General features: G+C 36.3%; 1 protein-coding gene across 4 annotated transcripts in view; it reads right to left on the bottom strand.

Moving 5' to 3' along the window:
- Positions 1-17,831, bottom strand: part of MICU1 (mitochondrial calcium uptake 1) — a 233,748-nt gene that overhangs the window by 144,196 nt on the left and 71,721 nt on the right. For all 4 annotated transcript variants that reach the window (XM_045783578.2, XM_045783582.2, XM_045783581.2 and 1 more), the window contains exon 4: positions 11,636-11,798. In XM_045783578.2, coding sequence (XP_045639534.2) covers positions 11,636-11,798 — 163 coding nt within the window. The remainder of the gene's footprint in view (positions 1-11,635; positions 11,799-17,831) is intronic.

Genomic DNA, 17,831 nt, shown 5'->3' with positions numbered 1-17,831 from the left:
ATGAGTGCCCTTTTGTTTTAGCTTGAAGAACTCCTTTTAACATTTCTTATAAAGCTAGTCCAGTGGTGATGAACTCTAGTGTTTGCTTGTCTGGAAACTCTATCTCTCCATCAATCCTAAAGGACAGCTTTGCTGGGTAGAGTATTCTTGGTTAGTAGTTTGGTGCTTTGAGCACTTTCCGTAAATGGTGCCATTTTCTTCCAACCTGCAAAGTTTCTGCTGAAAAGTCTGCTTATAGTCTTACGGAGGTTCCCTTATACATAACAAGTTGTTTTTCTCTTGTTGCTTTTAAATTTTTTTTTTTTTAAGATTTTATTTATTTATTCGACAGAGATAGAGACAGTCAGCGAGAGAGGGAACACAAGCAGGGGGAGTGGGAGAGGAAGAAGCAGGCTCATAGCGGAGGAGCCTGATGTGGGGCTCGATCCCAGAACACCGGGATCACGCCCTGAGCCGAAGGCAGACGCTTAACCGCTGTGCCACCCAGGCGCCCCTCTCTTGTTGCTTTTAAGATTCCCTCCTTGCCTTCATCTTTGGATGCTTAATTATAATGTGTCTTGGTGGGTCTCCTTGGATTCATCGTTATTTAGAACTCAGAGCTCCTGGAGCTGGATGTCTGCTTCCTTCCTGGGTCAGGGAAATTTTCAGACATTATTTGTTCAAGTAAGATTTCTGCCCCTTTCTCTTTTCTCCTTCTAGGCCTCCTACAGTGTGGATGTTGGTCCACTGATGTTGTCCCATAAGTTCCTTAAGCCATTTTCACTCTTTCTCATTCTTTTCTTTTTTTGCTACACTGATTCAATAGGTTCCATTGCCCTGTCTTCAAGATCACTGATCCTTTCTTCTGCCACAACTACCCTGCCATTGAACCCCTCTATTGTACTTTTCAGTTCAGTTATTATATTCTTCAGCTCTGTGACTTCTACTTGATACTTGTATTTTCTCTTTGTTGAAATTCTCACTTTATTCACACATTATTCTGCTGAGTTTGGTAAGCATCTTTGTTATTTTGAACTCTTTTATCAAGTAAATCACATATCTCCATTTCATTAAGGTCTTTTTCTGAGGTTTTATCTTTTTTCTTTTGGAATATATTCTTCTATTTCTTCATTTTCTTTGACTCTCTGTGTTGGGTTTTTATGCATTCGACAAAACAGCCACCTCTTTCAATCCTGAAGGAACGACTTCATGTAGAAATTGAACCTTACTGTTCAACCGTGCTCTAGTTCTTGGTTGTCTCTCAAACCTTTGTTGAAGCAGCCTACTTTACTCTTAGAGACTCCTAGTAGTTGAGGACATGCCAAGGCCTCTCAGTATCTCAAAGAGAAGCAGCTCAGCCAGCACCTAGATTCAGACTGGAAGCCAGATTCTCAGGTAGCAGCTTTTTTTGGGGAGGGGAGGTGGGTAGAAGAAGAGGAAGACAGAGAATCCTAAATAGACTCCATGCCCAGCATGCAGCCCAATGCAGGGCTTGATCCCACAACCCATGAGATCATGATTTGAGCTGAAACCAAGAGTTGGACACTTAACTGACTGAGTCCCCCAGGTACCCCAGGTAGCAGCTTTTTAAAGTATGCAAATATACCTCTTTCAGGGGAAGACCGGGAGATGGGTGTTTCTGTTTGCTACTTCTGCACTGAGCCCTGGAATGATAGCCAGTTAAAAATTGGTTTTTGTTTGTTTCTTACTATCCACTGAATCTGTAAACACAAGCCCCACTGCTACCAGAGCTAAATTATTAAAAGATGTGTCCTCTGGGTGGAAGCCACTAAAGCGGGGAAGCCAAATACGTATATAAGCTCCTCTCTCAGACACCTACCACCTGGGGCAGGACAGAGAGAGGACCAAGATGACAGCCATCAGTCTCCCCAGCCTCTGGAGAGGATTATAGCTGGCCCCCAGATATTGGATTAATTAGAAGCCTGTTCTCAGGCAACAGCTATAAGATAAGCCAATAAGCCTCTAGCACAGAAAAACTCAGGGTGTTTTTCAGTCTCTGGTTGCTGCACTGTGCCCTGGGGAGTAGCCAATTAAGAACCGTTTCTCTATTTGTTATGGTCCTATGGCACCTGCAAATATAAGTCCCAATGGCCAGGATAGCCAGGTGATCAAGGGGTGTGTCCTGGGTGGCAGTGACACAACCAGAGCACTAGACACGAGCACATCTTCTTTCTAGGAGATACTGGCCACCTGGAGCAATTCAGAGAGAAAGCACAAAGATGGAGCCCACCAGTCTCTGTCTTTGGAAAGTGTTTCCGTAGGCCCCTAGATGTGTGTTAAATTATATGCCTGCCTTTCCAGCTGAAGCTTTATGATAAGTAACATAGGCCTCTTTCACAAAGACTGGATGCTTTTCAGGCAGCTGCCTCTGCATGGGCCCTTTGGATGTTGTAGACATAATGCCTTTTAGCTTTAAAGCTAGATGCTCAGGAGGCTCATCTCTCAGGTGCAGGTCTCAAAAACTGGGGTGCCAGCTGTGGGCTTCAGTGTCCCCACTCCTCCATTAGAAGCTCAGGGTTGTGAATTCCCTCCCGACTACTGGTTGTTCTGCCAAGGATGGGGTTTATGGCAAGAATGTGTCTCAGCATCTCCTACCTATTTCAATGTGGGTTTTTTTCTCATTTGCCCAATGTGTAGGAGTCGCTCATCTAGTTTTTGGGTTTCTTTCAGAGGAAACTGTTTTGTATCTAGCTACAGATTTGGTGTGTCTGTGGGAGGAGGTTCAGAATCCTCCTACGTCACCATCTTGATCTAGAACCCACTGTATGTGATCAAGTATAAAATTATGTGTCTCAAAGTAAAGGTAAGATTATTAAACACATGAATGGTCATCGCAGAGGGAATATGAAGTCCAGGACAAGTAAATCATAGTATGATCTATTTTTACCTTTTTATACTCTTTTCATGTTCCACGGAGACAAAATCAGGTCAATATAAATACAGTCAGCCAGTGGGATATGATGGAAAGGAAATAGGGATCCTCTTTGCTCTGACTAAAGCTAGTTTTTCTATATAGATCTTTAAAAATTCTCCCTTTGCTGCTGCTTCCCCAATCATTGACTGGCTATGTAATAATGGTTATTACAGTAGCAAAAGTCACTCAAAGCCCAGAACCTGAAGCAACTGCGTTATCCACTATACCTGGGGATGGTGCTGACATGAAGATTACACAGAAAGGGAGATGAGACATATTCAAGTATATACTGTACTTTTTTTTCCATTTAATGTCTTTCCTACTTAAATATGGCTACTCTAAATTTTCTTGGTATTCAGTGCAGAAGTATTTATTTTTTTAAGATTTATTTGACAGAGAGAGACAGCGAGCAAGGGAACACAAGCAGGGGGAATGGGAGAGGGAGAAGCAGGCTTCCCACCAAGAAGGCAGACGCTTAACGACTGAGCCACCCAGGCGCCCCAGTGCAGAAATATTCTTAATCAGCTTTTTACGGAAATTCATCAGCTCTCCACTTTTTTTTTCTTTTAAGATTTTATTTTTTTGACACAGAGAGAGAGAGCACAAGCAGAGGGAGAAGCAGGCAGAAGGAGAGGGAGAAGCAGGTTCCCATGGAGCAGGGAGCCCAATGCAGGGCTCAAACCCAGGAACCCAGGATCATGACCTGAGCTAAAGGCATATGCTTAACCAACTGAGCCACCCAGGCATCCTTAGCTCTCCACTCATTTAAAAACTGCTTAGGGGCACCTGGGTGGCTCAGTTTGAGCGTCAAGACTCTTGATTTCAGCTCAGGTCATGATCTCGGGGTCCTGGGATTAAGCCCTGTGTCGGGCTCCCCGCTCAGTGGGGAGTTTGCTTGAGATTTTCTTTCTCTCCCTCTCTCCCCTCCCTACCACTTGCCTGCATTCTCTTTCTCTCTCTAAAATAAAATCTTTTTAAAAAACTGCTTATTTTTAGGATTTTGTATGCTTTTTGATTATTTTTAAACTGTTCTAAAACTAAAACTTATAAATTTAGATCTGCTAGGTATACTGGGATATGGTATGTGTGAAAGATATGACACAACAAAGTTGAAATATGAACTACTGGCTAGAGTCCAGCCATCTGATGACAGAAATTCAAACTATATAAAAAAAAGCCTTATTCTTTTCTTTATCTCAACCCATATAGAAATAATATATATTTTAATTCTACTGCATTAACATTTGTGGAAATTCTTGTTCATGAGCAAACAAAAATGAAGCCAAATTTTCCAAATGAATCTCATTTTAATATATTATAATTTTCCCTCATGATCATCAACTTAAAAGAAAAGCAATTATTCATTATTCTGGGTTTTTATGAAAACCAGGAATGTGCACGGCATATTAGACATTTAGTAACTATTCAGTTCATGTAACAGGTTTTTCATAATTAAAAAACAAAAGATTACAAAGTTAAATATCAAAATGTGTAGAAGCAATTAAAATATATGATTTCCAAAAGGTGGAAAAAATCTTCCTCAAATGACCAAGTAATCTTTAGTGACCTGCCTAGAGTATTGCTTCATTTTCACTGTCACACTGGAAGCAAAGCACATTCTTAAAGCTACTGATATAAATTAGATTCATAAATGATGTGACAGGTACAAAAATATTTTACTATCATAAAAACCAGGAAAATACTTCACAATCCTTTTTCCTCCATCTTACACTGACACCTTCTTTAATCTCTCCTTCCACATCTCACAAAACAAGGAGCTAAAACTAATTTAAAAGGTTCTTAATCTAAAATTCAATGCAATTAGTAGAAAGTTTTATATACCTTCTTTTTGATTATAAAAGACGGTATACCCTGTAAAGGCAGGAATTTTTGTCTATTTGATTCATTACTGCATCCCTTCCATGTAGAATAGGGTCTAACTCACAGCAGAGTTCAATCAATATGTGTTGGATAAATGTGTATGAAGTCTATTAGAAAATAAAGGAACATATAAAGAAGAATAAAATAATTCCTTATAACTTCAGCATTTAGAGAATACATTTGGTATATTCTCTTTCAGTTGCTTTCTATATATTTTCTACATGGGTGAAATACAAAGTATAGAAGAACATATTAAATAATACCATAGGGACATAATCAGTAAAATCCAAAGTGTGGGAAATTTTATAATATAAATGACTCACATTCTCTCACAAATAAATGATGTCTAGATTGGGTTTCCTGAAAAGTAGGGAACCAGTACAAGAGGATCAGGAAAAGTGAAACAGGAAAGGAGGGAAAGCCAATTCAAGGGTGTGTTACTGAGCCGATTTACTGCTTTAGACAACTAGGGCTCACTTCTCCTTGGCCCATGTGAGAAACCATGTAGTTTGTGTCTCAGAACTGAGCACCCAAGACAATGGGGAAGAGAGTATTTGATTCACCAAATCTCAACAAAGAGTAAACTCCACTGGAGTACCTCCACATGAGTACATATGCCAACACAGTTGAGTGTGCTCCTGCAGAGGTCCCATGCTACAGCAGCAGAGATGCTCTAAAGCAGAAAGCAAGAGATACGTAGCATAGCGGGCGTTTCTTCTTGTCAGGCTAAATCTCTATACTGCTAACCGCTGCAGCACCAATCTGAGCAAAAAGGTGAAAGGTGAGGTGAGAGATATGAAACAAGGCTTATAACTCATCTTGTATAAAGGTGAGAAAAAAGGAAAAAAACCTGTAGGTAAAGACGTTAGAGGTAACAAATACAGTGTGTGACTTTCTCTGGAGGTTCGTTTTAACAAACCAACTATGTATATTGTTTTCTAAATAGGGAAATTTGAACAGTGCCTGGATATCTGCTATTAAGAAATGAATGCTATTTTTAAGAAATGTAATATTTAAAAATTATTGTTGTTATTGACTTTTTTAGTACTTATCTTTTAGACACACATATAGGTATTTACAGATTAAATGACATGATGATCGGTTTTAAAACAGTCTAGAGTGAGGAGGAGAAGTAAGAAGGTTATAAATGAAATAGGATTGGCCATGTGTTGACAATTGTTGAAGTTAAGTGATGCACATATATAGGTTGATTATATTATTTTCTGTATTTTTATATTTGAAAATTTCCATAACAAAAAGTGTAAATATATAGATTTCCCGCACCTTTGAGGGGTGATAGTCCTACTAGAGTTTTCATTTGTCCTAGAGATGTATTTATATTAATAAATATTGGCAAAACATAAACTCCCTGGTTGGAAAACGTCGTAACTCTTTCTGGTTCTCCAAGCTCACACTGCTATTACACATGTTTGTATTTTGACCATATAATTTATTCACTCTGAGTGATGCCCTTTCCCTCTCAAATACGTGATGAATTATTATTCATTTTTCAAAATCCAACTCAAATGCCATCCTTATGATGCCTTCCTTAAACATATCCTCTAAAAGAACAGTTTCATTTTTATATCCTACTCCTGTACCATATACAACTAATTCTTGCTAACTGTGGTACTTATGTTCTATAAAATTGCCATGAAAAATGCATTGCTAAATACTGACCAATTTCTCCTAGGGGAAATATGGTGTTAGGTTCCTCAACATCTGGTCACAACATTTTTGTTAACCTATCAACACATAAAACCTTGTTTTATGTGTGTTTCTGTTTAAAGACATTGTATTCTCTCTCCCTCTTCTCTCCCGCCCTCCCTCCAAGGACATTTGTTTAAAGAATGAAAGCTGAAACAAAAAGGCAGAGCTTTAGATTGCTTGACTTCAGCTGGCCAACCTACGTAAGGGGTGACTCAATTTTTTGCTGTTCAGCACATATCTGCAGATGACTGCAAAAGCAGGGCAAGTACTGACTATGGGGTCACGAGTTCAGGTTAGTGAGTATACCAACTTGCAAACACAAAATCTGCAAATGAGGACGGACTGCACATTCTCCTTTTTCCCCTTTTAAAAATTGAGGTGAAATTCAATTAAAATAAAATAACCATTTCAAAGTGTGTAGTTCAGTGGCATTTAGTACATCCATATGTTGTATAACTACCACCTCTATCTAGTTCCAAAACATTTTCACCACTCCAAAAAAGAAACCCTCACGGCAATTAAGCAATCATCAGTTCTCATTCCCCCAACCCAGCTGCTGGCAACTAACAACCCACTTTCTATCTCTATGGATTTACCTGCATTAGATATTTCACATAAATAAAATCATATGATATGTGGCATTTTGTGTTTAGCTTACTTCACTTAGCATAATGTTGTCAAGGGTCATCCATACCGGAAAAATACTCCATTGTATGTATATACTATAATCTGTTTATCCATTCAGCTCTTAAACAACATTTGGGGTGATGAGCACTGTGAATACTGTGTTTTTGAGTACTGTGAATAGAGTTTTTGGAGTACTCATTTGAGCACCTGTTTTCAATTCATTTGGGCTTATGCTAGTAGTGAAATTGCTGGGTCGTACGGTTAATTCTGTTTAAGTTTCTGCGAAATGTCCAAATTGCTTTCCAGTGTTTATACCATTTTGCATTCTCACCAGCAACAAGTCAATTTCTACACATATTCACCAACATTTGTTTGTTTTTAAATTATAGCCAATCTGGTGGGTGTGAGGTGGTATATCATGGTTTTGATTTGTATTTCCCTCATGATTAATAAGTTAGGCATGTTCTCATGTGCTTATTGGTCATGTGTATATTTATCTGGAGAGATGTTTATTCAAGTCCTTTGCCCATTTGTTAATTGAGTTGTCCTTTTGTTGAACTGTAAGGGTTCTGGTAGTTTGCGGTGCCTGATGGCTCAGTCGGTTAAGCATCTGCCTTTGGATCTGGTCATGATCACAGTTTCCTGGGATTGAGTCTTGCATTAGACTCCTGCTGAACAGGGAGTCTGCTTCTACCTCTCCCTCCCCCCCCCCCCCCCCCCCGCTTGTGAGAGAACATGTGTGCGTGCTCTCTCTCTCTCTCCTCTCAAATAAATAAAATCTTTTGGAAAAAAAAAAGAGTTCTGGTAGTTTGTATGTTTCTAGGACTCTGTCCATATTTATCTAGGTATAATCCAATTTGTTGGTATACAATTTTTCATAGTATTCTTTTATAATCCTTTTTATTTCTATTTGTAGGTAGTAATGTTCCCCACTTGCATTTCTGATTTTAGTTATTTTGCTTCTTTCTTCTTCTCCTGGTCTAGCTAAAGGTTTCTCATTTTTGTTGATCTTTTCGAAGAACCAACTTTTTGTTTTATTGATTCTCTCTCATTTTCCTATTCTCCATTTCATTTATTACACATTAACTTTTATTATTTCCTTATTTTACTATTTTTGGGTTTTGTTTGCTTTTCTTTTTAGTTCCAACACCGGTTTTTAGGAAACTCGTTTGAGGTCTTTCTTCTGTTTAAATAGCTATAAGTTTCCCTCTCAGCACTGCTTTTGCAGCACTGCATATGTTTTGGTAAATTGTTTTCTCTTTCGTTTATCTCAAAGTATTTACTAACTTCTCTTGTGATTTCTTCTCTGATCCATTGGTTGTTAAAGAGCATGCTATTTACTTTCCAGATATTTATGAATTTTCTAGTTTTCCTTCTGTTATTGATGGATAATTTCATTCTATGGTAATCAGAAAAGATAGTTGGTATGATTTTAATCTTTTAAAATTTATTAAGATTCATTTTATTACCTAACATATGGTCTATCTGGTCTGTTCTGGAGAATATTTGATTTTTACTTGAGAAGACTATGTATTCTGCTGCTCTTGAGTGGAATGTTTTATAAATATCTTTGGTCTAATTGGTTTATACCATTAAGTCCTCTTTCTTCACTAACCTTCTATCCATTATTGAAATGGCAGTACTGATGTCTCCCAACTATTATAATTTTTTCAATTTAACCATTTTTAGCATTTTAAAAAATGATGTATTTATTTCAGAGAGATAGCAGGGGGAAAGGCAAAGGAAGAGGAGAGAATCTCAAGCAGACTCCCTGCTGAGCACAGAGCCCGACGCAGGGTTTGATCTCACCACCCATGAGATCATGACCTAAGCCAAAAGCAAGAGTTGGACACTTAACCGACTGGGCCACCCAGGCACCCTGTCTCCCAACTATTACTGAAGAACTATTTCTCATTTCAATTCTGTCAATGTTTCCTTCATATATTTTGGGGCCTGTCATTTGGTATGTATGTATTTGTCATGGTTACATCTCCTTGATGAACTGACCCTTTTATCATTACATAATGTCTTTGTCTTGTGTAGCAATTTCTCACAAAAATCTATTTTTTCCTGATATTAGTAAAATCACCTCAGCTCTCTTTTGGTTACTATTTGTACACTTTCATTTTCAACCTACTTGTGTCTTTGGATCTAAAGCAAGTCTCTTGTAGACAATATAAAGTTAGATCATATTTTTTCTCTTACTCTCTTTTAACTGGTGAGTTTAATTCAGTTACATTGGAAGTGACTGCTGATAAGAAAGGTTCTGCTTTTGCCATCTTGTAGATTGTTGTCTATATGTCTTACATATTTTTTGTCTCTTGAATCCTCCAATCTTGCCCTCTTGTGTTTAATTTTTTCTAGTGTACCATTTCTATTTTCTCCTCATTTCCTTTTCTGTGTATTTTAAAGTTATTTTCTTAGTGGTTAACCTGGGGATTATAATTAACATCTTAAATTGAAAATAATGTAGCTTGATTCAACATTAACATATTTATTATTATTGTTTTATGATTTATGTTTTAAATCATAAAGGAAGCAAAAAGGAGTTACAAACAAAAAATAAAGCAATACTAGCTTTTATATTTCCCTGTGTAGTTACCTTTACTGGTCTTTATTATTTTTTAATTTCTTTGTATGGCATCAATTTACTGTCTGGCATCCTTTTATTTCAGCCTAAAGAACTCCATTTAACATTTCTTGTAGGGAAGAACCACAAGCAACAAACTTCCTCAGCATTTGATAATCTGGAAATGTCTTAATTTCACTTTCTTAGATTCCCATTATACATATGTTGGTATCTTGATGGTGTCTCTTATGTATCTTAGGCTATGTTCATTTTTATTCATTCTTTTTGCATTCTGCTCCTCTGACTAGACAGTAACAATTAATCTAAGTTCTGTGATTCTTTTTTTTTTTTTTTTAAAGATTTTATTTTTTTATTCGACAGAGATAGAGACAGCCAGCGAGAGAGGGAACACAAGCAGGGGAGTGGGAGAGGAAGAAGCAGGCTCCCAGCAGAAGAGCCTGATGTGGGGCTCGATCCCAGAACGCCGGGATCACACCCTGAGCCGAAGGCAGACACTTAACCGCTGTGCCACCCAGGCGCCCCAAAGTTCTGTGATTCTTCTATTTCCCTGCTCAAAATCTACTGTTGAATGATTCTAGTGCATTTTTTTATTTCAGCTACTGCAATTTTCAAGCTCAAGAATTATTATTTGGTTCCTTTTTTATGATTTCTATTCCTTTATTAACACATCGTTCACCTTGTTTCCTACACTTCTTTGTCAATGGTTTCATCTAGCTCTTTGAGCATATTTAAGAGAGTTGATTTTAAGTCTTTGCCTAGTAAGTGCAAGCTTGGGCTTCCTCAGGGATGGTTTCTGCCAATTTCTTTTTTTTTCTGTTGATGAGTCATTTATTTCTGATTATTGGTATGCCATACAATTTATTAAAATTGGACATTTTGAATATTATAATGTAGTAATTAAAACAGATTCTCCCTATTTCCCAGTGTTTCATGTTATATACCTTGTTGAGGACTACAGCCATCAATGTTTAGTAACTTTTTTCCAAAATATTTTTGCAAAGATTGTGTTCTCTGTCATGTGTCACTACTGACTTTTTTTTTTTTTTTTTAAGATTATTTATTTATTTATTTGACAGAGACAGCCAGCAAGAGAGGGAACACAAGCAGGGGGAGTGGGATAGGAAGAAGCAGGCTCTTAGCAGAGGAGCCTGATGTGGGGCTCGATCCCAGAACGCTGGGATCACGCCCTGAGCTGAAGGCAGACGCTTAATGACTGCGCCACCCAGGTGCCCCACTATTGACATTTCTGTTCTATTACCTAAACAGTCAGCAAGTGACATGACATAGACTTCTTTAAATGCTGGAGGCAAAAAGAATAAAAAACAAAAAACACCCTAACTCTCCTAACATTTGCAGATTGGCTCTGAGCTGGGGACCTCCCCTGATTTTTGGCTAGACCTCTGACAACTCTGCTTTAACTTTCACTACCTCCTCACATGGGGCATAAAGATCAGAAAGGGGTCCAAGCCCACTCAAGTATTTTCCAAACATGGCTGGCCCTGGGCATACACGTTGCACTCTGGATTTCCAGGTGTAGGTGGTCCTTCAAAGCTCCTATTCCCTGAAATGCCTTCCTTCTCAGTCTCCTCCTTTCCAGGTTTTTTGGTCTGTCTGATGCTTGTTCCATCTGTGCTCCCTTGGCCCAGTGGCAACAAGTATATGTCTTTAAATTTTCCTGGTAGGTAACACCTGGGTACAACCTCCTAAACCCAATATCCTGGTTGATGATAGACTCATTAGACTGTTGGATCCTCTTTTGTACTCCTAAAGACTGGAATAATGCCTAACATTCAGTCACTACACAATAAATACAATTATGGCATATAATTATAATGGTTAGGTAATACAAAGAAAGAAACAAGGAAGCATATAACAAAATTAATATCAATCTCATTTTTCACTTTAGCACTTACGTTCTGGTTGTTTTTCATTGGGTGTTATGGATCGCACAAAATCTTGTGGAGTCATAAACACTTCAGATTCACCAGGTTCATTGATTACTTTCAAGGTGGCAAAATATCGGAAGATTTTGTCTGGTGTAGAATATGCTCGAATCCTATTCTCATACTCCATCACCTAAAATTAGAAATTCAGAGTGTTACTATATTAAGCAAGTCTCATTTTCATTTATTTTCTATCTTGTTTTTGAAGATATTTTATTATATTTTTTCTATAACTGAATTTTTTAATATTAGACATAAACTTGAATTTCAAAAACTTATGAACCTTTCCCCTCCAAAATACTATTCATACTCCAGTTGAGGCAATGCTTGTGTAACTTTTGTTTAGAATTTTTTGCAAATAATTTCCTAATTTCTTAAATCATTGAAAACTACAAAACTGAAAACTGTCATACAAGAATTCAAAAGGTTTCAGTAACAGGGTATAATGACACATATGTGGTAGCCTATAGAATTTTAAATACCAAATTTTTAAAAAGGGATTGATTTTTACCTTTTTTACTTTGATGCAATTTCTTGAATCCCAAAACAAACAGAATTGGGAATTCATAGGTTTAAATAGCTAATAGTCTTTCAAACACGAAGTACATTAAATAATAGCATTAAAAATACAATTACATATCATGGAATCTATTAACAAGCCTAAGACTTTTACTTTTCACTATTAGATTAAGGAAACTACTGGAAATATTTTACAAACACCATATTTAGGAAAAAAACAGAACTGAAAGAACACAATATTTGAACAGTAACAAAATCAAATATGGCATACATTTTATTAAAAGAGTATAATATTAAGATGCCCATTTTTAAATCTGGTATCCAAGCTGTGATTCTGTGTATGGAACATACAAAACACTGTACATTCTACATAACATTCTTTTATAAATGTAGGAATGAGAGAAATCTTTTTTACCAGAATACTGACTAGACAGTTATTTTACTGACTAGACCTGAATTTTAGATGTTGAGGCAGCCAAAAATAAATAGTATCTTATACGTAAGTAAACTGGTAGGAAATGTGTCAAGGCAATACAATTGAAAATTCTAATAGTTCAATGTCTAAAAGTCATTTGCAAATATTAAGAAAAACTTTATTATTGTTTTTAATTTGCCATATTAACACAGAGCTAACACTGTAACTGCCAGTCCTTGCTAAATGGTCACTTTGAGGTCACTGACAACAGCCATTGTGGTGGTCTTAATTCCACTACCAGTTGTACATTCAGTAACTATGAAAGGACTGCTAATTTGTAACTATACATGACAGGAATCTTCCAATGCTAATTTGCATTAAAATCTGAGTCCTGACTTCAGAGATTTTATCAAAATATTTGGCACATGGCAAACACACTAAGGAGTTTTCACACCCTTAGTGGCCTTAAAACTTCTCTACAAGTCTTAACTCAAAGGCGTTTTATATTATATTACAACTACCTGCTGGATAATACTGACTACAGAAGAAATAGCTTTCTTTAGGACATCTGTATTCTTGTTCTCCTCAACAACAATAAAAAAATTCAGTTTGCAACGTTTAGGATATAAGCTTTAGCTACCGCAAAAGATGTTTTTGTGAACTAAAAAGTTAAGTCAATCCTATACAGGATAAATATAGAAAGACAATACCTTAAAAGTCAATAATTTTCAGACTCACCAGATTCCTGGGTTGTTACAAGTCCCTAAATTATGTTGCTGAATATTACTTTAGTTTAAAACAATAGGCCAAGGAAGGTAATAGACTTCTTGCATTCCCAGTATTGTTAAAGTTTAATATAGACATACTGAGCAGTACATATTTCATTTTTTTTCATTTAGCAATGTATATTGGGGATCACACCATATTAAATGATATAAAGCTGCCTCCTTTTAAGTGGTTATATCAAAGAAATGCTAACAAACTATTTTATAGAGGGTTTGGAATACAGCATCTGAGATAACAAACACTTAGAAGCTAAGATATATAGAAAACTGTAGGATTTTGAAATGGTTAGCCTGGCTGGGGAAAAGATTTACTAAGAGAATTATAATAAACATTCAATCATTTACTTAAAACATTCTTGAACTTCATGATGTTAAGACAGTTCTCTTCAATAAAACTGCTGGTCCTGAAACTAGTTCTAGGGTTTAATTTTTGTAGAATGCCTAAGGAAAATCAAGGCTATAATATCTTGAGGCCAAGTGAATGCAAGTGACAGTGAATCCATTTGGGCCCTGATGTTAGAAATCATACATAGGCTTTGAATGCAGACTGTAGCCAGAACCTGAAAAAGGTAGCAGGCAGAAAGATCTTGTAAATAAATTAGTATCTGGCATACTTTCTCTCAAGAGGTGATTTATGATACCCAATCTGTACCCCAACAGCTGTCCTCTATGTTAGGGACACCCTCTCTTTTCAATCTAGTGAATTACAGGCCATCCATAATAACAATCATCATCTTAAAATTCTATGCAATTCCAAGCTCAATGACACCAGTCTCATTGAATAAAAAGCCAATTATTTTTTGGCAGCAAAATTAAGGAAACTGCCTAATTAAAGGAACAAAAAGAGAATGAAAAAGAATGAAGGGACTTATAAAGTACATCATCAAATGGACCAAAATGGGCACCACTGGGGTCCCAGAAGGAGAAAGAATGAGAGAGAAGAGGCAGAAAATTTATTCAAGGAAAAGATGACTGAAAACATTCCCAACCTGGGGAAAGAAACAGACATGCAGATCCAGGAAGCCCGAAGAGTTCTAAACAAGATGAATCCAAAGCAGCACACACTGAGAGACAATGCAGAGTTCTCCAGGAAAACAAAAGCTGAAGGAGTTCATTAACACTAGATCAATCTTACAAGAAATAGTAAAGGTAATTCCTGAACCTGAAGTGCCTGGCTGGCTCAGTCAGTAGAGCATGTGGCTCTTGATTTTGGTGTCATGAGTTTGAGCCCCATTGTGGTATAGAGATTACTTAAATAAACTTATTAAAAAAAAAAAAAAAGGTAATTCCTGAACCTAAAACCAAAAGACACCAGTATCAGAAAAACAAATAAAAATATAAAACTGACTGGTGAAGGTAAACGTGTAATTTCAGAATCTCTAATTTTGTGGGACACCTGGGTGGCTCAGTCAGTTAAGCGTCTGCCTTTGGCTCAGGTCATGATCCCAGGGTCCTGGGATCAAGTCCCACGTGTGGCTCCTTGCTCAGCGGGGCCTGCTTCTCCCTCTGCCTACTGTTCCACCTGTTTGTGCACACTCTCTCGGTCTTGCTTGCTCTCTCTGGCAAATAAATAAATAAATCTTAAAAAAAAAAAAGAATGCTCTAATTTTGTAATGGTGGTGGGTAAATCACTTCTAACTCTCACATGAAGATTTTTAAAAAGTATTAAAAGAACTACAATAATCTGGAAATGGATAAACAATGTAAAAAGATATAAATTGTGATATTAAAAACAAAATATTGGGGGCAAATAAATGTAGAGCTTTTATATACATTAGAAGTTAAACTGTTAGCAGCTTAAAATACACTGTTATGTTTTAAGTAAGCCCCACTGCAATTACAAAGCAAAAATCTATACCAGATACACAAAAGGTAAAAAGAAAAAAATCTAAGCACACCGCTATAGAAAATGATCAAATAACAAAGGAAGAGTACGAGAGAGAGAAAAGGATAAAGGAGTTACAAAACACACAGAAAACAATTAAAATGGCAACAGTAAAGCCCTATCTGTCAATAATTACTTTAAATGTAATGGATTAAATCCTGCAATCAAGGAAACAGAAGCTCACCTCAGGTTTTGGGACACACACAGGCTGAAGCAAAGTTGATGGGAAAAGATATCCCATGAAAGTGGAAGCCTAAGAAAGCAGGAATAACTAGGCTACCAAACAAAATACACTTTAAGCCAAAAACTGTAACGAGACAAAGAAGAGAATAATATAATGATACAAGGTCAATTCATAAGGAGAATATAACATTTCTGACTAGTTATGCGCCTAACATGGAGAACCTAAATATACAAAGCAAATGTGAACATAACTGAAGGGAAAAATACACAGCAATACAGTAACAGTAGGGGATTTGAATACCCCACTTTGAACAATAGACAGACCATCCAGACAGAAAATAAATGAGGAAACACTGGACTTAAACAAAATGAATTTTGGACTTAGACAAAATGAATTTTAAAAGACATTTACAGAATATTGCAGCAGAATACATATTATTCTCAAGCACACACAGAACATTCTCCAGGAGAGAGTGCATTAGGCCACAAGTCAAAATAAATTTAAGGAGACTTCATAACGAGCCTATTTTCTGACCATAATGCTATGCAACTAACAAATCAATTACAAGAAGAACACTAGAAAATTAAAAAATGCATGGAGATTAAACAACATGTTCCTGAAAACCAATTGTTCAACAAAGAAATGAGAAGAAAAATTTAAAAATATCTTGAAACAAAAAAAAAATGGAAACACAACATATCAAACCTTACAGAATGTAGCAAAAAACATTTCTGAGAGAAATTCACAGCAGTAAACACCTATATTTAAAAAAAAAAGATCTCAAATAAACAACTTACCTAACACTCCAAGGAAGTAGAAAAAGAACAAACTAAGCCCACAGTAAAAGGCAGGTTAACAAAGATGAGAGTGTTAGAAAATGAAATAGGGAATAAAAAGACAATAGAAAAGATCAGTAATAATAAGAGCTAGTTTTTTAAGAGATAAAATAGATGTTTAGCTAGACTCATCAAGAAAGAAAAGGGATATTAACCCCTTATTGAATATATGGTTTTCAAATACTTTTTCATAGGTTGTCTTTTCATTTTGTTGATGGGCTCCTTTGTTGTGCAGAAGCTTTTTAATTTGATATAGTCCCATTTGTTGATTTTTCCTAGTTGCTTGTATTTTTGGTGTCATAACCAAAAAAAATCATTACAAGACGAAAGGTAAGGAGCTCTTCCTCTTAAGTTCCCTTCTATGAGTTTCCTTCTAAGGAAACTTCTACAAGTTTTATTGTTTTCCTTCTACAAGTTTCATTGTTTTAGGTCTTATGTTAAAGTATTTAATATCGTTGAGTTAATTCTGGTGAACGCTTTAAATAAGGGTTCGATTTCATTTTCTGGTTGTGGTTATAAAGTTTTCCAGCATCATTTATTGAAGAGACTATCATTTGCCCATAGAGTATTTCTGGCTCCTTTGTCAAATATTAATTGACCGTACAGGTGGAGGTTTATTTCTGGGATCTCCATTCTGTGCCATTGACCTATATGTTCTATTTTTATGACAGAATACACTGTTTTAATATAACTATGTAGTTCGATATCAGGAAGAGGGATACTTCAGCTTACTTTTAGCTTAGCTCTTTTTTCTCAGATACTTTTGTAGTTCCATACAAATTTAGGATTTCTTTTTCTGTGCAAAATGTGAATGGAATTTTTATAGGTAGTGCATCAAACGTACAGACAGCTTTGGGTAGTATAAACATTTAAATGATGTTTATTGTTCTGATCCATGAACACAGGATATCTTTTCATTTGTGTGTGTCTTCTTATATTTCTTTCATCAAAGATTTGTAGTTTTCACTGTACAGATCTTTCATTACCTTGGTTAAATTTATTCCTATGTATTTTATTGTTTTTGATGCTATTGTGAATGGGATAATTATCTTTATTTCCTTTTCAGATAATTCACTGTTAGTGTATGGAAACAATCAATTCTGCATGTTGATTTTATATCCTGCAACTTTGCTGAATTTGTTCATCAGTTCCAATAGCTTTTTGATTGAGTCTTTAGAATTATCATATAAGATCATATGATCTCCAGATAATAACACTTCTCCTTTTTTCTTTCCTATTTGGATGCCTTACATTTCATTGTCTTTCCTAATTGCTCTAGGTGGAACTCCCAGTACTATGTAGCAAAAGCCTGTTTAGAGTGGGCACCTCTGTGGGCCCTCTTCCTCATTACAAAGGAAAAGATTTCAACCTTTCAGTGTTCAGTATGATGTTAGCTGTGGGTTTGTCATATACTGTCTTTCTTAAGTTAAAGTATGTTCCTTCTCTACCCAATTTGTTGAGGTCTTTTATCACAAAAAGATGTTGTATTTTGTCAAATTCAAAGAATTCATACAATAAAAAAAATCTGATTTAAAAATGGGC

This window comes from Ursus americanus, chromosome 6 (assembly GCF_024610735.1).
Source record: "Ursus americanus isolate L20-20 chromosome 6, mUrsAme1.1.p, whole genome shotgun sequence".
NCBI classification, from domain to species: domain Eukaryota; kingdom Metazoa; phylum Chordata; class Mammalia; order Carnivora; family Ursidae; genus Ursus; species Ursus americanus.
The sequence above is the reverse complement of the archived record's forward strand: the minus strand, read 5'-3'. Positions and strand labels throughout refer to the sequence as shown.